This window comes from Bolinopsis microptera, chromosome 1 (assembly GCF_026151205.1).
Source record: "Bolinopsis microptera isolate Bmic1 chromosome 1, MBARI_Bmic_1.0, whole genome shotgun sequence".
Classification (NCBI taxonomy): Eukaryota; Metazoa; Ctenophora; class Tentaculata; order Lobata; family Bolinopsidae; genus Bolinopsis; species Bolinopsis microptera.
In genome coordinates, this window is record NC_087072.1 from 23,733,358 (window position 1) to 23,757,855 (window position 24,498).

Consider the following 24,498-nt stretch of genomic DNA (forward strand, 5'->3'; position numbering starts at 1 on the left):
GGCATACACCCGGCCGCGGTAGAGATAATAAGACTGCATTGCACACCACCCAGTGAGGCAGATCAGTTTCTTAGCACAATGTGAGGCAACATAGAATTAAAATAGAGGGAACATTTATAGTAATTAAACAATTAGTGTGAATTGTACTACCACCTCAGCAGAATCCACCTCATGCGGGAAGAACTACAGTCTGATCATATTTTTATTTGTTAACTTTGCTCTTCCAGTGATGATAATTTAGTCACCAAATTCTGTTATAAGCTTTTATTTTATGATATTTTATGAATTAGGGCGATGCTTTCCACGAAATCCGACAGTTATCAGTTTCTCCATAATGAATTTCTTACAGATAATCGTTTATCGTCTACAATGATATTGAGGTTGCTAAAGAAAACCTTGACTATCAAGAAAATATGTATCGTCACTTCGTGTTTTATCATCTCTTCTATAATACTAGTACAACCACCAGTCATGCTACAAACACAGATAACACTATCAACTTTCACTTTCGGTTTTGTTAATGTCATAGGAGAGGAGAAAGAAAATCCTGTCAGTTCGAGTTTCAGGATTCAGCTATCCAGAGGAAAATGTTTGGGTTCGGTAACTGGGTCCCTTGTTCAAGCGGCGTTTTGTGACCCAACAATATCACAGTCATTCAGCTTCACTCTGGACGGCAGGTTGATGTTTGAGCACACTAAACAGTGTTTACAAAAGTCAAATACCTTAGTTTCTGGTTCGGGACATCTTTTAGAACTGGGCGATTGTACTGGAGCTCCAAAATTTACCCTTCTTAACGAAACTTACCTTCAGCTTACAAATCATCATCTCACATCTGACTCAGGCGAGGTTTTGTGCATAACTCCAGTGACAAGGGATAATTCAAATATAAAACTCCATGCAACATTTAACCCCCATCAAGGTGATTTAGTAGGCCTCATGACTTGTCTTACAGATTATTCCAACGTGATACTTATTCAAGAAAACACATTTTTGGAGAGGAGAAAAGCTCTGATCCAACCGTTACCAGTGACCAACTCCACTTGCGACTACCCAGCCTGCAGTCTGAACAAGCGAGCACCCCCAGTCACGCTGCTTCCTCCTCGCCAAACTAAAAGGTGCTATAATCTGTCTGAATGTGTGACAGTAGTCACTAAAACCGGTAGAAGACCCCATCTGGTGACGAGATTAGCTCAGTCTTTGAGGGAAGTAAAGGGTTACGATCTCCCCATAATCGCTGTGGATGATGGTGGGGAACCTTACTCCCAGGAGATTCAGAGGAACTTGTCACATTTTCAGAACTTGGACTACATTATTAGTGATCCTGATAACGAGGATTTAGGGATCGCACTGGGACGGACGCTGGCAGTTCAACAGGTCAGGACAAAGTATTTTCTCTTACTTGATGACGACACGATTATCACCAACCGCACCAACATTGAACTACTTGCTGAGATTTTAGACACTACAGATGCATCACTGGTGGGTGGAAAAGTAACTGAAAATGCTGATTTTTCTGGGTATTTGCAGTTTGGGTACTCGGATATAGAAAAGAGACGACAACTTACTCTTTATAAAGGTGCCTGTGCAAGGTTCAATGAAACAATAGAGAACTTTCCAGAGTGCCTGAGATGCGAATTGACCACAAATGTTTTCATGGCAAAGACAAAGGACATTTTGGAGGTGGGCGGCTGGAGCGAAGAACTGAAGATTGTGGAACACAAAGACTTGTTCCTGAGACTGAAAGCTGCCCAAAAGAAAGTTGTTTACTGTCCCGATTTTCAAATCCACAATGGGAAACAGACGAATAAGGAAAGAGATGTTGCTTACACGAAAAAGAGGTTCGGCCGATTTCATCTCATGAGAACACTTTTTGATAATATTTGGAATGTAGATGAAACTGTAGCGACATTTACCAAACGTATGACAGAAGAAGTTCGGTCGGAGATACTAAGTGTTAGTTGATTCTGTACACTAGGATATTATGTTCAGCCGGTTATTCGAACGTAAATTTTTATGCCAGCTTTGTTATGCAGATCCTACATAGGTCCAGGAGTACCGGACGTTTAGGCAGGGTGCTAGGTTATGGAACACACTCAACTAGGTAGTATGAGAGTCCGAAAATCTCCGAAAGGAGATGTCATCAGAGTGTGATCCACTGCCTGACTGACCTGTGGGTAGAGTTCACTAGACTCTATAACTATGACAGGTAGTATCTTCTATGTGTTGCTGAGATCCAGTGTCCATGGAACCTATCACCTATCTAGATAATAATAACAAAATAATTTTGGATGGAGATCTCGCCATGTAACATGTATGTATGTTTTCATTATTATATTTATGGATTGTATTACATATATTTTGAAAATTTTTTCCAACAAAAATTATGAAGGAGTAAGTTTTTTTTTGACACGATTTTGTAAATTCGTTTATTGCTTGTTTAATTTGTATTTTTGCTTCATAACTTAGTATCATTTCTATCTGAGATTAAATTTATTTTGTAGATTATAATGTCGTGATTGCATAATCGATTGCAAATGTATTATATCTCATTAATATGTATCGTGGTGGAAAAGTTTTAAGCGGGTAAAAGCCAGTTATTAAACCCTAGCTCCATAACATGAAGACCTTGTTTTAATTTGTATTGAAAAGCACTAATAGTCATATGATGCTTACTGTCACCAAGATGTAACTAGGTCGAACGGTAAAATTAGGTCTCATGTAGGAATTAGGTCTCAAGCAGGCGCGGCTTTTAAGTCTATTTATATATACGTCACCGTTCTCAGCAGATGAACTATCTACAGCTCTCAAGCAGACAAAGGACACGTACGGTCATGACGGAATTCCTTCTCTGCTGTACAAGTGTGTTGACTTGGACACTGCTTTACTATCTCTGTTCAACAACATGCTAGCTACTGGTAAAGCCCCGGAAGAGCTTCTTGTCACTGCCATTCTTCCTATACCCAAAGGAGCTAAAAAGTTTTGTCCTGAAAATAGCAGAGGCATCTCCATCCTCCCTGTTGCCACGAAAATCTACAACAGGCTGCTTCTAAACCGAATCAGGAGCCACATAGAACCTCGCCTCCGATACAACCAGAATGGTTTCCGGCCTGGAAGAGGGACTCGTGAACAGATTCTGGCTCTTAGACGTATCATCGAAGAGGTTGTGAACTTCCAGCTTCCTTGTGTCATCTCCTTTATTGACTTCTCAAAGGCCTTTGACTGCATCTTCAGATCGCATCTTCCCGACATCCTGGCTTCCTACGGCTTTCCTAAAAAAATCATAAAAGCCATTATGTCACTCTACATCAACACTAAGGCTAAAATCATGACCCCTGAAGGTATAACCTTAGAATTCCTTACCAACCTCGGAATTCTCCAGGGCGATGTTCTTGCACCTCTCATTTTTATCATCGTCCTGGATTTCATACTAAAACTGGCAATAGGGCCACGTGATGGGTTTAAAGTTGGAAGTAACTACATTGCTGATTTGGAATTCGCCGATGACCTAGCAACAATTACTGACAGCTTCAGCGAAAATGGCCGCCTTTGCCAAAGCATTTCTGACATAGCAGCCCGTTATGGTCTCCTTATTAACATCGAAAAGACCAAATACATGTCCTATAACATCCCGCGACCTGTCAACTCAGACGATAGAGTCTTTATTAACGGCATCCCTTTAGAAGAAGTTCATGACTTTAAGTACCTAGGATCCTTTATAGCCTCAACAAGCAGAGACATCGATGTCAGGAAAGGCCTCGCATGGAAAGCTTTACAGAGTCTAGATGCTTTTTGGAAATCTAATATGTCTAGGAAGATGAGTAAGATCAAAACTAAGATTTTTCGAACTGCAGTAGAACCTGTTCTGCTGTATGGTGCAGAAACCTGGACTCTTAAAAAGGCTGATATTAGAGCACTAGACGGTGTTTATACTAGAATGCTACGAAGGGTCTTTTGTATCTCATGGAAATCACATACACCTAACTCCGTTCTTTACGGAAAGATTCCATCGGTGACGATACTATAAAGACACGAAGACTTCGTTTTGCAGGACATGTCTACCGTCTACAGGACCAACCTGCTCAACAACACCTTTTTTGGCAACCATCCTATGGCCAGCGTTATCGAGGACGACCACATAAGACCTTCCCGGACGTCCTACTTGAAGACACTGGAATGGAACCTGACCAGCTGCGTTTACTCATGTGTGATAGGGATAAATGGAGAGAAGCGTTGACACGAAACTCGTTCCAGATTTCATCTGGATCGACCTAGGCAGGCAGGTAGGCATATATATATATCACGCGCCTGCGTGAGACCTAATTCCTGCGTGAGACCTCATTTCTCCGTTCGACCTAGTTACATCATGGTGACAGTTCACTTGGATAACCGACTCATTTGCTTGAAAACCTCACTTGACACTTGAGTGGTGTATTATGAGCAATTCTTTGCGGGTGTCATATACTGATTGGGTACTTGATCGGCTCTAACAGAGCAGCTGACTTGTTAACATGCAGGTGGCACATATTCAGTTACTGAGATGATCAACTGATCCCAGGAGCTGACTAGATCCTCAGCTGTTGACAGAGTGGATCACATGATCGTCGAGCAGCTCCTGGATATGTTAGAGCCTTGAAATTTTAGGAGTCGATCGTTTTCAGATTCTGAGCACATTGCACTAATTCTTAACTCAGCAGCAGCTCCATAAGCTCTTTAAAATGCCAATCAGTGAATGATGAATCACTGAATCAGTGTCTATCTGGTTTTATAGTATTAATTAAACGGCGTTTCATTGCTTTTATTTACTTGTTTGACTTTCTTTTTTATTTCTGCGTTATCACTTTGCAACAACTTCTCAATTTGTATATTCAAATCTTAGCTATGTCTAAGCACAAGTCATTTTACGGAGTAAGTTATACATTTTATTTCTACTGTTTCCTACAAATTTTCCATCCAACAAGAATAGGTTTTAAAGATGAAAATCTCAAATTATATGGCTAAAATGAGCACTTTATCGTCAATGTATTACAGAGTAACTGTAAGAATAGTGTAGGTAAAATTATTCCGAATGCTATGAGCATGTCTTCCCAGCATTGTACATGCGATCACTAGTTCTGATATATTTTTTAAAACCTTTACAGGCCTGTGAAAGAGGAGACTTGACTATGATCATGGCAATGTTAGATGCTGGCCAAGATGTCAACTTATCAAATTCATCAGACGGTTTCACTGGACTCCACTATGCAGTAGATTCAGGGAACCTTGAAGCTGTAAGAGTCCTTCTCTTTAGACATGCAGGTAAATCCACTGGGCATTTCCTTTTTCTAATCTACTATATATAATATCTGTAACTTCATTTATTACTGCTAATAACCATGAGTTAGATATTTTCAAACGTATTTTTCAGATCCAAACAAGAAAGGACCAGATGGTGCTTCACCTTTACACTGGGCAGCTAGGACTGAAGACCGAGGTGAAATTATCAAGTGTCTTCTGAAAAGTCGAGCTGAGCCTAACTTACAGGTGTGTTATTTTTATCTAGCTTAGGTTCAAGTGTTTTGTTTCTATGCAACAGTCATTTGAAAATCGTATCTTTGCAGTTGAAGTGTTCAACATTCAGAACATTTACTGTGAACTGATCAAATATGAGAACCATTCAATTTCAGGGGGAAGTTTGGAAGTTGGAAGGGGCAGCAATTCATATTGCAGCAAATAAAGGGCATGTTAAGAATCTACGGGCCCTCATGATGAACAGCGAAACTAACTCACTAAACATTAACTTATCAGGTATTATCAGTGGACTTTTCTAAGATTGTACTAAGCTTTTATGTTTTTAGATTATGACGAACAACAGTACTAGTCACTAGCAACAAGTGTAATTTTAGTGCAGCTTATTTTAGTTATCATAGTTAAATAGACTATACTTCAGACAACGTTAGTGACTTTGCTAAAGGGAACACTGCACTACACTTGGCAGCTGCCCAAGGGCACGAAGCCTGTGTTCATTCTCTATTGCTCGACTACAAAGACAATCCTGACCTTTGGGCTAGAAATGGGTAAAATTGTGAATAATGATAAAATTATTTGTCTTATTGCATCTGGCCAGGTTCATATCATCTGAAAATTTATTTGTAATTCGGCCACATACGCTGCACTGATGCACTGAAATATTGCCTCTAGCACATGGTTGACTTTTGTTGATGTTTGTATTTCAGGAAAGACCGACTGCCACTCCATGTTGCGTGTTCTCGGAACAATGAAAATATTGTCAAAGAACTGATCAAGAGATATGCTTTAGACAAGGGATCCAGGGACTGTATGGCGGCTGTTGATGCGTTCTCACGTAACCCCCTCCAAATTGCTTGTCTGAATAACAATGTCAACGTGGTGAAATACTTGACTGACAGGGTAAAAGAATTGCTGCCATTTCTTGATATGGAAAAGTTCGTTAACTATTCAACAGGAGAACATGGTGAGTTATTTCGTATAATATTCATGCTGTGTTTAAATAATGCATTTCTCTTCAAATTATCGTTTAATTTTACCAAGTCCAATACGAATAGCCTTGATGACACAGTACTAAATATTTCCAGGCGAGACAGCACTACACTGTGGAGCAAGAGGAGGCAGTAAAGAGGTGATAGATATACTGATCAAAGCGGGGGCTAAAACAGATTGTGTTTCGGCAAGTCAACGCACCCCACTGCATGTGGCTTGTAAAAGAGGAAACCTGGACGCTGCCACCGCACTCGCCAATTGGTTTGTTCAATAATTTTGATATGATGATATAACCTTATTAATATCACCAGTGTCTGTAAAACCGTTAGTTTGATTTTCATGAAATTGATTTAATTTCGGTGATCTTTCAGGAATGGAGAATTGATAACGAGTGTTGATGATTCAGGAAAAACTGCCCTGATGATTGCCAGTGCTGAAAATGATTCACCCGCTATTGCTCAAATGTTGATAGGACTTGGTGCTAAAATTTCAGTTCACGATCATACTGGCAAAACTCCTGTCTTTGAGGCTGGTAGGTTTTATATAAGCAATAAGCATGGCTCTGTTTTGTGCAGCATACTAAACAATCAACATGGCACTCACATAAAACTCATGTAAAATCTATCCCAATGTATGCAATTATTTAAAAAATTTCATTCTAACGTGGTTCTTTCAATGGTGTCTTACTCAGTTCTACACAATCGTGTGAACGTTCTGGAGTATCTGATGACACAGTTGACATCAGACATGATAGAACAAGATATTGACAAATCTCAGAACACACCGCTTCACTGGGCTGCTGATAAGGGTTTTCTGATATGTTGCAAGGTTAGGGGTTGAATCTTATCTCTTTTGGATAGAGTTAATCTAATAGGATTTATCGGATCATTTATTATTGTGTAATACTAATAGAACGTATATTCGAAAAAGCCCATGTAGTCGAAACGATGTAGCGTTGGCGGTACTTGTAACAAAGTTTAACTCATCAAATTTCAAACAGATTCTAATTGAAAAGAAATACAAGATCGGTCAAAGGAACAAAGTCAAGGGGAAAACACCAATTCATAATGCAGCAACGGAGGGGAGAACTGAGTAAGTTCGGTTTTTAATTTTAGTGATGTTTCTGTTTTGTATAATTTAACGTCCCTTATCAACAGCTACTTTACGATATCTTAACAATGAAGTGACATATGCTTGATGAAATGAACCGTGAAAATAGATCTAATCAAAACTTGCAGGACGCTGAAAATAATGTTAGAAAGTGAAAGTAAAAGTTGTCGTTTTGTCGATACAAACGGCAACACGCCTCTCCACGATGCCGCTCAGCGGGGTCAGTCCCAGTGTTGCAGGTTAAATTAACAACTTTTCTCAGATTTTAATATTCTTTTAACTCATTCGAAAATATAGGGAAACATAGCTGTTTTTGTTAACTATCGAAAATTTGAAAAAAATGTGAACAAAATTTGTCGTAAAAATCATGATGAAAACATCAACATTTATATTTCGATAATAATATTGCTAGAAATAGTTATCAAAAACAAAATTCAGGTGATTTTAAGACTATGAAAATCGGAGAAAAATCAATTTAACAATAACTTACAGTTTTCAACTTTATTGAATCTATCAAAAACAAATGTAATCAAATTCAATTGGCACACTAAAAAACAAATAGACATAAACTATGCTTTCAGCACATGAGTCATGGATAGGAAAAAAATAAGCTCGAAAATTATAATGCATAATATCTAGAAAAGCAAAATGCTAAGTACAAACTCACGATCATATTCTGTGATCTTTAGCTAAGAGTCGTCACAGTCGAGCTTTGAACAAAACTCTTCAGAAATGCAACGTTTGTAAAAATAGGAGTACCGTTATTTTTTCCAAAAAATTTACTTAATTAACAATTACTCATGAATTTTTGTAATGCTCAACAATTCTAAAACTATCTCAATTCTCAATACTATCTTATAGCGGTGACTGAAGTGTGCCCTCCAACCCATCCCTCTCTCCTCAGGATCTTGCTGTCAAATGGAGTATAAACAACGAGAATGCACGAGGTGTCACTCCCCTGCATCTTGCTGCAGAAGCAGGCCACAGAACTACCGTAAAAGTTCTGTTAGAAGCAGGTGCTAAGTTTAACGTGCCCGACCTAAACGAGGAAACTCCACTGCACTACAGCGCTCGTGCTGGACAGGAAGACACAACAAAGGCTCTGATAAATAAAGGTGCTAACTTGGCTAAAGTTAGCCAGTTCGGCGACACTCCTCTTCTAACAGCTATTCGGAATAATAATGAGAATGTTATAGCCTTGTTGTTACAGTCAGAGCAATGGAATAAGAAGCTCTGACTGTTCCTGGAACTACTAAATCAACTCAAGGTATGCTTTATAATATCACTGCAAGATATTTAATTTTAACGTAGTTATTTTGTACAAAATAACTACGTCAAACCTCCTTTTAAGGAAACCTGACTTGCATATGGTTTCTTCCAAGAAAATCTTAACCCACATACGTATACTTGCTTTCGATATGGAAATGGCAAATTATGAGTAATAAGAGGAAACGACACAAGCTAGATTGCAAGTTGTCTCCACTCTCAATCTAACGCCCATTATATAAAAGCTCTCTTTGACTTCAAACTCATCAACAACTCCCTAACACGGAGTATCAGTTAGATCATAATATTACAACATTGCTGTCTTAAACATGATACTGGATTTTAATGCTTAATTTCACCTGAAACAACTTTTGAGTTCTCATTTGCGACGTACCTTAACTGTCTCATTGGTTGATAAAATTCGGCGATGCTCAAGTCAACTTTTTAACTTCCTTAATATGTGATCGTTAAGGGCTTCTGTGGAATGCAAGACAATTTAAAATTTCTCCTCAGAGCCAGCGTTGGAATCTGAAGGTGATGCAGTAGATACAAGTGGTATCAAATTAAACATGTTATCGGAAGTCGGGGGAAAGAAAGCCCGGAAAGAGCAGTTGATCAACAGTCACCCTCTGCATCAACTAATCATACACTATCCCTCCCAGGCGAGAGCTGTTTTTGACAAGTAACACAATTTCTTTACTTAAATCAAATTTATTTTATATTGTTGACGTTTGTTTTAGGGGAGAGGGATGATTTCTGTTTAATTGTTACGGTAGAAAAAATGCAATAAATTTTGTCTTACTTGGTTGACAATGACATTTTATACGCGCTTTTATGTCCTTATCTTAGATTCAGCTCCGTAATAGCGAGGGAGGGGGTTATAAATAACCAAACAGTGTGACAACTACTCCTCAGGTGCACCTATGTGGATCCAGATAACATGGTCTCCGAGGAAAAGGAGGACTATTGGGTTCAGTTTGACTACAGTGTTATTGACGATGCTACGGACGGTACCCTCCACCCTTTTAACACTATGGTACCTATTTATTTACCGTCATGGTACTCAAACTGTATATTAATTTTAAACGGTTGTCGTGTCATTAAAGCTTTTATAACAGTTTGATTTCGAGTCATTGCGAAGTTTAATTTAAATTACATCGCATTTAAAGCTCATCGCTTGTCACTATGATATTAATAATACCCGTATTTCCTTTTTATCTCGGCCCTTTTACTTAAAGTTAAACCAATAACAACCCAGTTACAACACGACAGAATAGACTTGTTGGATCACCCTCTTATCAGCTCTGTTATCACTTACAAATGGAATGCACAAGGCAAAGTCTGGTGTTATCTCAACGTGTTCCTCAATGTCATCTTCGTCATATTCATCTCGTTTGTTACCTTATATTCACGCATTATTCACTTGTTATTCATTATTATTCATTATTTTCGGAAAGCCAGATTTACTGCCTCATTTTATTTAAATCATAATTAAAAAAAAAACTAATTACAACACTACAAATCTATTACATTTATTGAGAAAATTATGTAATGTAACGCGATGGAAGTTCTTTAAGCGGGCAATTCCAGTCCAAACCCTGGAAACATGACATAAAAGATTTGTTTTTACTTGTTTGAATGAAAAGCACTAATACATAATGTCACACGCACATACATGATTCATAGATGTATTATCTTTATGATCTCCTTATCAGCTTATCTCCGCAGAACGTACGCTCTGATGGAAATACCACCTGATTCTGAATCAACTAATAATCGAGAGAAGGGAATTCTACTAGTCTTGTCGCTGTGCTCTATATGACTTAGTGGGTTGAGACTAGTTCTCGAGCTCTTTCAGCTCATTACCAACACCAGAGGATATTTAAAGTGAGGAGGGAGGCTAACTTTGTTCATGATCATTACATTTTTAAAGCGATGAAGATTATGGCTTTGTTATTTGCAATCTTGTTGTACCAGGTTTGCTGGTAGCAGTCTAAATTAAACTGAAGTCGCCGCACTAGTCATAAAATATACTATGGTCGAGAGTCGAGCGTGCCATGAATTAACTTGTTAGTGTAACTTGAACAAATAAACGAAATTACAAATTTGCAACCTAATATGAGACATGAGTGGATTAAAGCAATATTACATTTACTTCAGGGACCCGATGAACTATCTGGAAGTGGTTATATTTGGGCTGACTATTGTTTTCTGTCTCTCCATCATACAGTACCCAGATACCAGTCCCAGCTATTTTCAGTGGGAGGTAAGTCCTAAGTATTTCCCTGTAATTCCCACCTTGTTTTGACATGTACTGCTATATGCTTTATAATATCACTGCAAGATATTTAATTTTAACGTAGTTATTTTGTACAAAATAACTACGTCAAACCTGACTTACATATGGATTCTTCCAAGAAAATCTCAACCCACATACGTATACTTGCTTTCGATAAGGAAATGGCAAATTATGAGTAATAAGAGGAAACGACACAAGCTAGATTGCAAGTTGTCTCCACTCTCAATCTAACGCCCATTATATAAAAGCTCTCTTTGACTTCAAACTCATCAACAACTCCCTAACACGGAGTATCATGGATCAGTTAGATCATAATATTACAACATTGCTGTCTTAAACATCATACTGGATTTTAATGCTTAATTTCACCTGAAACAACTTTTGAGTTCTCATTTGCGACGTACCTTAACTGTCTCATTGGTTGATAAAATTTGGCGATGCTCAAGTCAACTTTTTAACTTCCTTAATATGTGATCGTTAAGGGCTTCTGTGGAATGCAAGACAATTTAAAATTTCTCTTCAGAGCCAGCGTTAGAATCTGAAGGTGATGCAGTAGATACAAGTGGTATCAAATTAAACATGTTGTCGGAAGTCGGGGGAAAGAAAGCCCGGAAAGAGCAGTTGATCAACAGTCACCCTCTGCATCAACTAATCATACACTATCCCTCCCAAGCGAGAGCTGTTTTTGACAAGTAACACAATTAATTCTTTACTTAAATCAAATTTATTTTATATTGTTGACGTTTGTTTTAGGGGAGAGGGATGATTTCTGTTTAATTGTTACGGTAGAAAAAATGCAATAATTTTGTCTTACATGGTTGACAATGACATATTATACGCGCTTTTATGTCCTAATCTTAGATTCAGCTCCGTAATAGAGGGAGGGGGGTTATAAATAACCAAACAGTGTGACAACTACTCCTCAGGTGCACCTATGTGGATCCAGATAACATGGTTTCGGAGGAAAAGGAGGACTATTGGGTTCAGTTTGACTACAGTGTTATTGACGATGCTACGGACGGTACCCTCCACCCTTTTAACACTATGGTACCTATTTATTTACCGTCATGGTACTCAAGCTGTATATTAATTTTAAACGGTTGTCGTGTCATTAAAGCTTTTATAACAGTTTGATTTCGAGTCATTGCGAAGTTTAATTTAAATTACATCGCATTTAAAGCTCATCGCTTGTCACTATGATATTAATAATACCCGCGTATTTCCTTTTTATCTCGGCCCTTTTACTTAAAGTTAAACCAATAACAACCCAGTTAGAACACGACAGAATAGACTTGTTGGATCACCCTCTTATCAACTCTGTTATCACTTACAAATGGAATGCACAAGGCAAAGTCTGGTGTTATCTCAACGTGTTCCTCAATGTCATCTTCGTCATATTCATCTCGTTTGTTACCTTACATTCACGCATTATTCACTTTTGTTATTCATTTTTGTCCAGTTGTTCTTAAAATCATTCAAGCATTATTCACTTTTATTATTCATTGTTATTCATTATTTTCGGAAAGCCAGATTTACTGCCTCATTTTAGTTAAATCATACATAATGTCACACGCACATACATGATTCATAGATGTATTATCTTTATGATCTCCTTATCAGCTTATCTCCGCAGAACGTACGCTCTGATGGAAATACCACCTGATTCTGAATCAACTAATAATCGAGAGAAGGGAATTCTACTAGTCTTGTCGCTGTGCTCTATAGGACTTAGTGGGTTGAGACTAGTTCTCGAGCTCTTTCAGCTCATTACCAACACCAGAGGATATTTAAAGTGAGGAGGGAGGCTAACTTTGTTCATCATTACATTTTTAAAGCGAAGAAGATTATGGCTTTGTTATTTGCAATCTTGTTGTACCAGGTTTGCTGGTAGCAGTCTAAATTAAACTGAAGTCGCCGCACTAGTCATAAAATATACTATGGTCGAGAGTCGAGCGTGCCATGAATTAACTTGTTAGTGTAACTTGAACAAATAAACGAAATTACAAATTTGCAACCTAATATGAGACATGAGTGGATTAAAGCAATATTACATTTACTTCAGGGACCCGATGAACTATCTGGAAGTGGTTATATTTGGGCTGACTATCGTTTTCTGTCTCTCCATCATACAGTACCCAGATACCAGTCCCAGCTATTTTCAGTGGGAGGTAAGTCCTAAGTATTTCCCTGTAATTCCCACCTTGTTTTGACATGTACCATTTATGTTCCATTCTGATTTTATGCAATGTGCTTAAACCAGCTGCCAGCACATCAGGCTTGTTCAGGATATTATTATCATAATTCCTCTAACTAGCTTGTGGCTAACATTTTTAATGATTTGCAGGAACCTAATATCCCGATGTAGAAAGATGGGTACACTAGATTACTAACTGCTGCTATACATTATTATGAACATGTACAATTTACACTTTACAGGTTGGTTGCTATGTGGTAGTATTTGCGTGGTACAACATGTTAATGTCTCTCAAGAAACTCCCTCTTATTGGAATCTACGTTCTCATGATTAAAATTCTCCTGGAATCCTTCATCAAAGTGATGCTGCCAATCTTTCTGTTTCTCATTCCATACATTCTGATGTTCCATATGAGTTTTCCGGAAGTGAGTTTTCATTTACTTTGTTCAATGTTCAGTATTCACTAAAAACACATTCTTACTTAAAACTCCATAATATGTTATATCATCTTTATCTATAGCTAGAGCTGACTTTAAAATGTTTCCTTGAAAACGATGCGTGGATATTATATACAGGGTGGGCCAAAAGTCAGTGTGCAAACGTTGGCCTTAATAGCTCAGTCACTTAGTGCCCAATTGAAATACTTCCTTCTGGTATGACTTAGTACCACCACTGGTTCGAAGAATTTGTCAACTCGAAAAATATTCGCGTTCATTTTTTTCAAATGGAGGTTCATTTTCACATTTATTTGATAGTTTGGATAGTCGGATCAAGCTAAATGTTACTGAATTGTGTTTGGCCATTCTAATTACGTTTGTCCTGAAAGAATTAGAACTGTAGCTTCTCAGATGACCGAGATATGAAGCATAACGAGTTTATTCATTACGTGTGATCAGGTGATTGGTTTACCTAATCACGTGATAAGGTGACCCCGTTAACTACCCCGTTAAACATTATGGGAATTGTTAATTAAGGTGTCGTGTCACGGTGTCACATAATCACCCAGTCAATTTTGTTAACGAGATACACAAAATGATTGATAAATTCGTCATTTCTAATCCGTTTTGCCTCATTTATTCAGATCAGATGCAACATTTAATAATCTACTGTCTCTGAAAAAATTAGGCGTCCAGCATGTTCAGAGAAAACAATATAGGTGTTTTAATATTGAATGGGCGTGGTCTAAAATATTTGAATTTTCAAATTTTGACGACGGAATCCTCGAACCAGTAAGTACAGTATGCCATCTGCAAAGCAACAGCTCTCAAATATAAAACACGGCGGAGGTATAAGACCCAACGTTTGCACACTGACTTTTGGCCCACCCTGTAGATATATGTAGTGAAAAAAGTTATCTGTTACAAATGAATCAGTTCAAAGCGATCTGTTATAAATGTATCTGTCACAAACTGTTACAAACTTAGCACCAAACTCCTGCAGACTGAAACGTTTAAAGGAATCGGCACCTCGATTGGCAAAGTAGTGACGATGTTCACCGGACAAAGTTTAAGCTTCGAAACGTACTTTGTAGCCGCAAATTCAGCCATCCCCGACTTCATCCACCCTGTTCAATACCCGTACTCAACTTATCCTCTTTACATGATGTTTCTCTTTCTCTGCCCTATCATCCTCATGAACCTGCTGGTACGTTTAATTTTTGTGAACTTGTTAAGAGTGCTTTCTATTTACAGTGTAGTGCTTGGTATTTAAGTCTGGTAGTTGAGACTATGACGGAGTTGTATGAGTCGGTTGAGTTATGTTGTAAAAAAGTAGCGTAAGAACCTAGAAGAACTGGGTCAACTTGAAAATATTTTGATACTCATTCCTTTGGTAATAATCCTACTACTCATCGTCTTCTATACTAGCAAAGATTTATTCTAATCGCAGTTTTCATGTGATCACGATTGCAGTAGAAATACATTTTTGCCAACCATCAAAATACATTAATTAATAGGCTAACTAATAGCCTAATCTCTCCAACAAAAATTTATTGATCATCAATATATATAAAATCATCAATAGATATATAATCGATATCACAAACCAAAAAATACACCGGTAAGCTTTATCTTTCCAATAAACATTTCTTTATAATCTAGATATATAATAAAGCTGAACTTCACTTAAACATGTTAAAGATGAAGCTCTGACAAAACAAAAACTCATTTATTACAGACTGTTTTGGCTATTCTTGATGTGGCTGAAACGAGGATAACATCCAAGTTGCGGAGATCAGCAGAGAGGATCGAGCAAATATTTCGAGCGGAGAAGATAGTTGGAAAACTTTCATTCTGCGGTGTTTTTGCCGTGTCTCGCTACCCTCACGTTAGTTTTAACATTTCCTAATTCTATAACAATTCTAATTCTTTGATTTTCTCCGCAGCACCTAATGAATTGGTGTACAGATGGTCGGGGTTAACTGTAAAGAATGGATTAAATTTGTATGTCAGATTGCCATCATTAATACATGTATTATTATCATTCCTTAGCCCCGTTTGCGTGCTGTCCCTCTATACTCTGAAGTCTGAAGTTATTAACAAATTAATTGATTTGTAAGCACTAATAGTACAGAAAGGAAACACAATATCTTAATTAGGAACACTTTTAAATAAGGGATAGATGCAGTTGAACTGCTGCACTACTACTGGCTAAGGCTATTAAGGCTATCAAGAAAAAACTTGAGTAGTTAAAAGATTCACATAAAGATCGAAATCTCATTTAACATTTCAGTTCACAGGTATTCTCAGTGGCATAACGAAGGGCCCCGCCGACCCTGCTGTGCAGGGGGGGGGGGGGGGGGGGCGCCATCTTAGGGGGGCGCCAAATTTTCGTTTGTATGTGGGACAATTTGGAAAAACTTTATTACGGTACTAGCAAAACTGCGCGTTTAACGTTTGCTCTAAAAACACACTTCCCTAGAAATTTTACCGGCGTAACCTCTAAAATCATCTAATTATTTCAATTTTAGGGAGGGGCGCCAAAAGGGGAGGGGCCAGGGGGCGCCAACAGGGGGGCACTTTTTCAGCGGGGGCGCCAACGGGCAACGTTATGCCAAACATTATAACTGGCTGGTCACACACATCTCAATTAAAATTACCCTAGGCTACTGTTTTCCAAGTCTTGTCCTGTGAGTAAAGTATGCGTGAGAAAGTTTTAATAAAATTATTGTATATTTACTTTTGAATTTTTAAAATCTAATTTGAGAATGAAGTTTAAAGAAATTTTTAATTAGCACTGTATAGTTTAAGATATGTATAGCTTATTTAAATAACCATTGATACAAAGGCCATAATCTTTCGCCAGCTCTCCAATATCCACCCTGAAGCTGCATTTTATATCCTTGAACTACACAATATAAACTAAAGCATGTTTTAGTGTAGACTTTTTGTCACAACAAAACTGCAACCTATAATAACAACTATAAACAGAACCCCTAATGTCTGCTAACAATTTTTTTTCTTGTCCTAATCTGAGCCTTGTCCCTATAAACTTAACTGAACTAGCGTTTCGGTGTTTGCAAAAGCTTCCAGGCACGCATTCCTGCCCCGTTAGTTACTTGTCCTTCCAAAACCAAACTAGCAGTCAAGGACAAAAAGTCTCTCTCTCTCTCTCTCTGTTCTTGTCAACGGTTTCTGGCCTCCTACTTTAAAGAGGGAGGACTTATCACCGTGCCCACAGAATGCAACTCCTGCTAGCTCGGTTCCAGGACTCCCAAAGTATATAAGAAATCATAAAATAATAAATATCAATGCAACAGACCTCTGGAGTCTTGAAGCTGTCACTACCTGTCTCAGAGCAAACCCACTTTCGTTGTAGTACTTCTGCGGGCAGACAAGGGACTTCCGAGCAAGGTCAAAGCCTGGGAGATATGTCTCTATGCGGAGATGGGCCTAGATTGAGTTCCTAGTATGGGATTTAGCGAAAGTTCCTGGTGAAGAATCCTAGGAGGTTACCCAAAAGGGGTTTCCCTATCCAGTCTTGTCGACTGTTCCACAAATTTGAAGATATGATTGTAGTTTACTGTTGTTAAGGTAGAGTTTACCAATTATCCTCATTCTGAATGTCATGATCTGGATGCACTTGCAGAGAAGGTGCTGGGATGTTTCTGCTTCTCCTGAAAAGTGTTCACAATCTTGCGTCTCGAATTTGACGTTGTTTGCCACGTTCTGAAAGTAAACTAGTGGGCTGTGACCTATCCTGAAAGCGACCATGTTAGCCATCTGATGTGAGTTCCAGAAAAATTAAAGTTCCTGTATTTATACAGGCATACTGTACCTACTTGTTCGAGGATTCCGTCGCCAAAATTTGAAAATTCTAATATTTTAAACCCCGCCCATTCAATATTAAAACACCTATATTGTTCTCTCTGAACATGCTGGACGCCTAATTTTTTCAGAGACGGTAGATTATTAAATGTTGCATCTGATCTGAAAAATGATGTGAAACAGATTAGAAATGACGAAGTTATCAAGCATTTTCTGTATCTCGTTAACAAAATTGACTGGTAGGAATAGGAATACAAATTTAAAATCTTGAGCTACAATAGTAACTGTTAAGATAATAACAATATCATAAGATTTGAATTTATTATATTAATATAACTTAACTAAAGTGAAAAATAAAGATTTGACATAGAATATTTTGTTTTCAGTCGCCTTGGTAATGCTGTAATGCTTGAGCCAGGTCACTTTGCAATTTGCACTCGTCGTTGCGCGAAAAGAAACAAAAGCGGGTACAGTGATTTTCAGTGTTCACTGTTCATGTACTGGCCAGAGAGTCAACAAATTTCTTGCGGTTGTTAAAACACGTAGTGGCAAACCTAGCAACGACTCTCGTGAGGTGGACTTGACTTTCGTTCGTGATAAGTTCAATGATTTCACTGTTGTTGCTGATGAATTTGAGGACGTTTGCTCCAGGGATGACATTGTGAACAGAATAAGATGTCGCAGACGGTTTGATTGGATTTGATATGAGTGACTGGATCTTGTCTAGGACTTTTCGCCTCGATGCAGCGTTAAGATCACAATGGTTAAGGAAGTGATCTTCATTCTCAATAATACCAGAACCTAAGACTATATTGCACCAGGAGCATATTCGCTCGTCACGAGGAGTTTGATTATATCGGCCAAGTTCAATTTCGAGTCGATGTGCACTGATCCGCAGTCTTGTGATATTAGCACGGTCTGCATATTTAATGACACTATCTAGGTAATACTCTTTGTTAAATTTGGATTTTAGGTCACGATAGAATTCTAATTTCCGAGAAGTGTTGATACAGGACCCCCAATATTCTCTAACGTTACATTTCAAAGTTTTAGTAATGACGTGTGGTGTGAATATTTTACTCCCGATGGGTTGTGTTGATTGAGGAGGAATTCGTTTCTTGAAACCGTTGTGAATAAGAAAGTCCTCTTTTGGTGGTTTTGCGATACTCGGGTTTCTTTCGAAAAGTAACTTGGAGTGATTGTTTTTGAGTGTGCGGTAGGCTGTGACATGATCGGTAGAGAAACATGGGTCTAGCGCGAGGACAGGCTCCAAACCCCTGTACCAGTCCAATTTCATGTTCATCTGTTCTTTGAAAGCTAAGGAGACAATGGAGTTATCTTTGAGATTTTTCAAACGTTGGCTATATTTGAGAGTGAGGTTAATACATTCATAGATTAATGGGTAGCGGCCTGACTCACCCCAGACGCCTGCGTTGCTGGCTTTACGATTTACCCCCAGTGACCATTTAAGAAAGTGAAGGTGAACTTTTTCGCTGTTCAGAAGACTAATTTTCTTGAGGATACTAGTTTGAAATTTTGTTTTTGTGTCGGCATCCATATTGAGATCGACTTGTTTTGTTATGTGTTTTATGATAGCCATGTTAGGTGTGTAAATAGGCGCTCCGTAAAGAACGATAGGTTTAATAAGACCATCAAAGAGTGTTGTTAGAGAGCGGAATGATAATTTGGATTTGTTTACTGAGCTTTTCATGGCATAAAGTGCACGCATGGCTTTCTTTTTGAGCTCAGTTCGGGCATTTGTGAATGTGCCGGATTTGTGTATTTCGATTCCTAGATAGCAGTATGACTCGACTTCTTCTAACAAGTGATCACCAATTTTGAGGGGAACCGGCTGATAAGTATCAAAACGGGCATTAAATTTCATGAGTTTAGTTTTATCTGCATTAATTTCGACGCCCCATTCCAAGCAGAAATTGTTCAAAGCATCGAGTTGCTTTTGGAGGGTTTTGGGGTCCAGTGCCAAGAGTATCAGATCATCTGCCCATAGTAAGTGACTGATAAGTTGGTTCATTAGTTTCGGACAGTTATCATATTCTAGTCGAGGGGAAAGATCTCTGATGTATATCTTAAATAGATCAGGGGAAAGTGGATGACCCTGTTCAGTTCCTTTATTGATATCAAATTTTTCGCTGACAAATCCAGATAGTTTTATCTGGCCAGTGGAATTTTTATACATATGTTTAAGAACATTAAATGTTTTGCCAGTGATACCTAGTTTAGATAATTTTAAGAAAAGAGCTTCACGGCAAACAGAGTCGAAGGCCTTCCGGAAGTCCACAAAAACAGCATAGACGGGAACCTTGAGCTTTTTGTATTTAGACGTAATTGTGTTGAGTGTGAGTATGTGGTCATATGTTTGAGCTCCTTTAGCGAAGCCAAGTTGATTTATGGGGTCCGGGTTGTATTCATTTTTGAACTTGATTATCCTGTTTAACATGATGGTCGAAAATAATTTTCCGATTGTACTACTCACAGCAACTGCTCTGTAATTGTCTGGATTATCTTTGTCGCCTTTTTTGTGTAGGGGTGTAATAATGCTGTTGTTCCATGGGTAAGTTCCAGTGTCCAAACAGCGGTTAAAGACTTTGCAAAGGAGTTGTGTGTTTGTTGTGGACAAGGTCTTCAGTATTTCATTACATATCATATCCTCCGAGGAACTTTTGCCGTTTTTGAGTGAAGAGATCGCAGTAGATATTTCGTCCACAGAGATCTGGCCATTGAGTATTGATTGTGCAGGGGATGGTTGGAAATTATTGTTAATAGCCTCTGCATTTTGAAGCATTTTTTCCTTATTCTCTACAGTTATGGTGCTATGTGCATTGGCATAAAGTTTACCAAAGAATTTTTGAAAGTTGTCCATGTCATGGCAATCAAATTTGTCAACTCTTCCTTTAAATTTTTTCAGTTTTTTGAATTGTTTCCAGTTTAGAATTTTATGGTTGATTATGTGACACCGTGACACGAGACACCCCTTAACAATTCCCATAATGTTTAACGGGGTAGTTAACGGGGTCACCTTATCACGTGATTAGGTAAGCCAATCACCTGATCACACGTAATGAATAAACTCGTTAGGCTTCGTATCTCGGTGATCTGAGAAGCTACAGCTCTCATTTTTTCAGGAGAAACGTAATTCGAATTGCCAAACACAATTCAATAAAATTTGGCTCGATCCGACTATCCAAACTATCAAATAAATGAGAAAATGAACCTTAATTTTTTTAAATGAACACGAATATTTTTCGATTTGACAAATTCCTCGAACCAATGGTGGTAGTAAGTCATGCCAGAAAGAATCATTTTAATTGGGCACTCAGTGACTGAGCTATTAAGGCCAACGTATGGGTACTGACTTTTGGCCCACCCTGTATAGGGATTCAGTCCTACAATCATACGGTAAAGAACTAGCGGACGAATTCGCAAGGGACGATCAATCCAACAACATCCCCATAGGACCAGAACCCTTCCTCCAATTAGGCCACACTCAGTGACAAAGGAAAATTCCACTTGAGATGTTCCTCCACAAATACAGGGTTGGCCAACGTATGGGTACTGACTTTTGGCCCACCCTGTATTTGTGGAGGAACATCTCAAGTGGAATTTTCCTTTGTCACTGAGTGTGGCCTAATTGGAGGAAGGGTTCTGGTCCTATGGGGATGTTGTTGGATTGATCGTCCCTTGCGAATTCGTCCGCTAGTTCTTTACCGTATGATTGTAGGACTGAATCCCTATACAGGGTGGGCCAAAGATTGTAGGACTGAATCCCTACCGGACGGAATCACTACCACCCAAATATCACTACTGGTAGTGATTCAGTCCGGTAGTGATTCAGTCCTAAAATATACCTCAATCCCTACCAGTTGATCTTAGTTCACTAGTCTAATATCATGACGTGATCTGAGCCGGTGCTCTCATGGAGTGCTTGCTATGGGGCCTTTCAGACATGTGATACACAGACTTACGTACGCAACGAGGAGCCCTAACATTATGGATGACTTTATCCGAACCAGTTCGGTTCGGATCAAGTCATCCATAATGACCTGCTATACGACAATACAGTGATGTGAACCTTCACATGCTCCGTGCTCGGTATCTCAATCAGCTAGCGGGACCACCTTAACAGAAAGAGGGAAGACAAGACCTACTGGAAGTGCAACAAGCGCAAGTCCCGCCTGATCCTTGTCCAGGACACCTTCTGTTCTGCTACCCCTCATGACCACGAATCTCAACCAGCAGAAATTGCAGCCCACCGCTCCAAGTCTAAAATGCATTATTGTGTGATTTAAATTACTGTATCAGTATATTATCTATTATTCTTTGACCAAATTTCTGCTTAGTCAATTATCACGAAAAATCTAATAATAATTAACAAAAAATAAAATAATTAACTAATGAAATACGAATAATTATGCCTTTATTGCAAAGTTCAGTAGGGATCACATCAAAGTGGTTAGGTTTAGATATTAGCGGTAGTGATTCAGTCCGGTAGTGATTCAGTCCTAAAATATACCTCAATCCCTACCAATAGTGATTGGTAGTGATTCAGTCCGTTAGGGATTCAGTCATGTAGTGATTCGGTCCGTTCACCTTACCGTATACTCCTTCATGTCCTGGAACGGAGTTCTACTCGATGAGAATACCTAGTGAGTTGAGTTGGTCTGAGATGTTCAGAACGAACCTGGAGTTAAAACTGATGCTGTTAAGGGGGCTGGGGGGGGTCTTCATCAAAATTCTCTCGAAATTGACTTTATAGTTGTTTCTGGTAGAAGGGAGTGATATCTACCAGCTGCTTTTGGTCCCATGGAAAAATATTGTTTCTAGCCGAAATTATCGCCGGTCTAAGGTCAGCGCTTATGCGTAATTGTATTGCGCGAGCGATTTTCAATCGCAAATTCTGAAAATCGAGTCTAAAAATCTATCTTCTCCTACATTTTTTGAGCAATCACCCTGAAACTCTCAGGATATGTTCTAGGGACCATTTATAAGATTCGATCGAGCCAAAATTTTGAGATAGGCCTTCAAAAATTTTTTATTTAATTTTGAAAATCTTGGACCTGAAAAAATCGTAAAAAAACGAGGTCCAAGATTTTCAAAATTGAATAAAACTTTTTTAAAGGCCTATCTCAAAATTTTGGCTCGATCGAATCTTATAAATGGTCCCTAGAACATATCCTGAGAGTTTCAGGGTGATTGCTCAAAAAATGTAGGAGAAGATAGATTTTAAGACTCGATTTTCAGAATTTGCGATTGAAAATCGCTCACGCAATACAATTACACATAAGCGCTGACCTTAGACCGGCGATAATTTCGGCTAAGAACAATATTTTTCCATGGGACCAAAAGCAGCTGGTAGATATCACTCCCTTCTACCAGAAACAACTATAAAGTCAATTTCGAGAGAATTTTGATTAAGACCCCCCCGGCCCCCTTAAGCGCTTTAAAAGCAGCCTGGGAATCTGAGAGGAATTTATAATTGATGGAGATCCTAAGTTATCATTAGTCCAGATACTTGCCATGTATAACGCAAAAAGTCATACACCAAATAAGGGCATTATATTTTATGAATCCGTTTACATCTTTTTATTCTGTAACAATGTGCTAAAATTAAATTTCTTGTTTCATTGAATTTCTTGTTTCATTGACTGGGTATGCTACCTGGTTATCTACTCAATTAACATATAACTGAATTTACCTTCAATTCGTTTTCGGTATAAAAATAAAATTATTTCGGTTCCGACAACATATCGTCGGCCCTCATTTCGACGGGACCGGTAGTGTAGCTGTTAGTCGAAAAATATGTGACCCAGGCCACTGTCAACAACTCACTTTTCAGGGAAAAGTGTACCCAAACAAGGTAGTCTATCCACTGTCCCTATTCTTCTGTTTTGGTAAAACAGTATACGACTTCAAAGGCAGTCATGTGGTCGAGATCGTGTCTAGACGCCGTCAGGTATTTTTAGTTTACTTTACTTCGTATTAATTCCTCAATATTTAGAACTGACCAATTTATTTACGAATTCATGTGTTTTATTGTGTGGATGCAAGGTCTTGTTTCCTATAGCAAAACACACTCCACAATATGGTCATCAAAGTTCCGGTTATTGTGTTTTTTTGCTGGAGGACGAATGTTAAATTCTTTCTTCGTATAATGTCATTCCACCTCAACAACTATGTGAAAATGCGAATAAGAGGTCATGTGATGTATACTTATACTTATATATTGCAATTCACCGCAGGTTGACGGTGATGGAGAATTGAGACTGAAGAAGATTCAGGGACAAGTTATACGGATCATAACAGCACTCAACCAGCTGAGTGCCAAGATCGATGTAAACACCATGCAGGTCGACAAAAACGTTAACTCCGAGGAGATCGAGATAAGAAAAAGTAGAATTATTGACACAGAATCTGGACCTGCTTGATTAATGTGAATTTTGTGAAATTATGATACCGTATTTAACTTGTAGAGATCGAGTTCGCATGTGTAATTAGATTTTTAATTTTAGTTTCTTAATAATTTTAGTTTTTGTAGAATTCACGTAAAAGTTGTAAAGTTGGATATGGAGCTGTGCCAACTGATTCCAGACTGATTTCTTTAAAGTACCTGATTCCATCTCCTGATTTTGGGACAAGAATTTGAATCTAGGACAATAAAATGATAAATCCCATTTAATCTTAAATCATGAAGTAGTGTTAAATTCTTTGAGAGACCCGAGTGATTGAAACTTTGATCAATCGTCAAATAAGCGGAATCATTTATTGAACAGCATGACACAGTACGATACCGAATGATTGACAAATGATTTATGAATGATTACGGCCAAAGCCCGTTTCTAAGAATAAAGATA

General features: G+C 38.3%; 3 protein-coding genes and 1 long non-coding RNA gene across 4 annotated transcripts; all 4 read left to right on the top strand.

Moving 5' to 3' along the window:
- The first annotated feature begins 6,315 nt into the window (after window positions 1-6,315).
- Window positions 6,316-8,842, top strand: LOC134825964 (ankyrin repeat, PH and SEC7 domain containing protein secG-like). The gene is made up of 5 exons (XM_063838180.1): window positions 6,316-6,469; window positions 6,591-6,756; window positions 6,867-7,027; window positions 7,187-7,323; window positions 8,510-8,842. Exons 1-5 carry the CDS (start codon window positions 6,316-6,318, stop codon window positions 8,840-8,842), a joined length of 951 nt encoding a protein of 316 aa, XP_063694250.1.
- A 598-nt stretch (window positions 8,843-9,440) lies between these two features.
- On the top strand, window positions 9,441-10,693 carry LOC134825971 (transient receptor potential cation channel subfamily A member 1-like). The gene is made up of 4 exons (XM_063838191.1): window positions 9,441-9,553; window positions 9,787-9,907; window positions 10,130-10,263; window positions 10,600-10,693. Exons 1-4 carry the CDS (start codon window positions 9,441-9,443, stop codon window positions 10,691-10,693), a joined length of 462 nt encoding a protein of 153 aa, XP_063694261.1.
- Window positions 10,694-11,703: 1,010 nt separating this feature from the next.
- Window positions 11,704-12,515, top strand: LOC134826110 (uncharacterized). Its single transcript, XR_010161659.1, has 3 exons — window positions 11,704-11,862; window positions 12,097-12,217; window positions 12,442-12,515. It is a non-coding gene; the product is annotated as an uncharacterized LOC134826110 (long non-coding RNA).
- A 375-nt stretch (window positions 12,516-12,890) lies between these two features.
- LOC134825980 (transient receptor potential cation channel subfamily A member 1-like) lies at window positions 12,891-24,094 on the top strand. Its single transcript, XM_063838202.1, has 7 exons — window positions 12,891-12,962; window positions 13,233-13,338; window positions 13,607-13,789; window positions 14,805-15,008; window positions 15,540-15,689; window positions 23,484-23,600; window positions 23,887-24,094. The coding sequence occupies exons 2-7, from the start codon at window positions 13,240-13,242 to the stop codon at window positions 24,070-24,072; spliced, it is 939 nt and encodes a 312-aa protein (XP_063694272.1). The 5' UTR covers window positions 12,891-12,962; window positions 13,233-13,239; the 3' UTR covers window positions 24,073-24,094.
- Window positions 24,095-24,498: the final 404 nt, after the last annotated feature.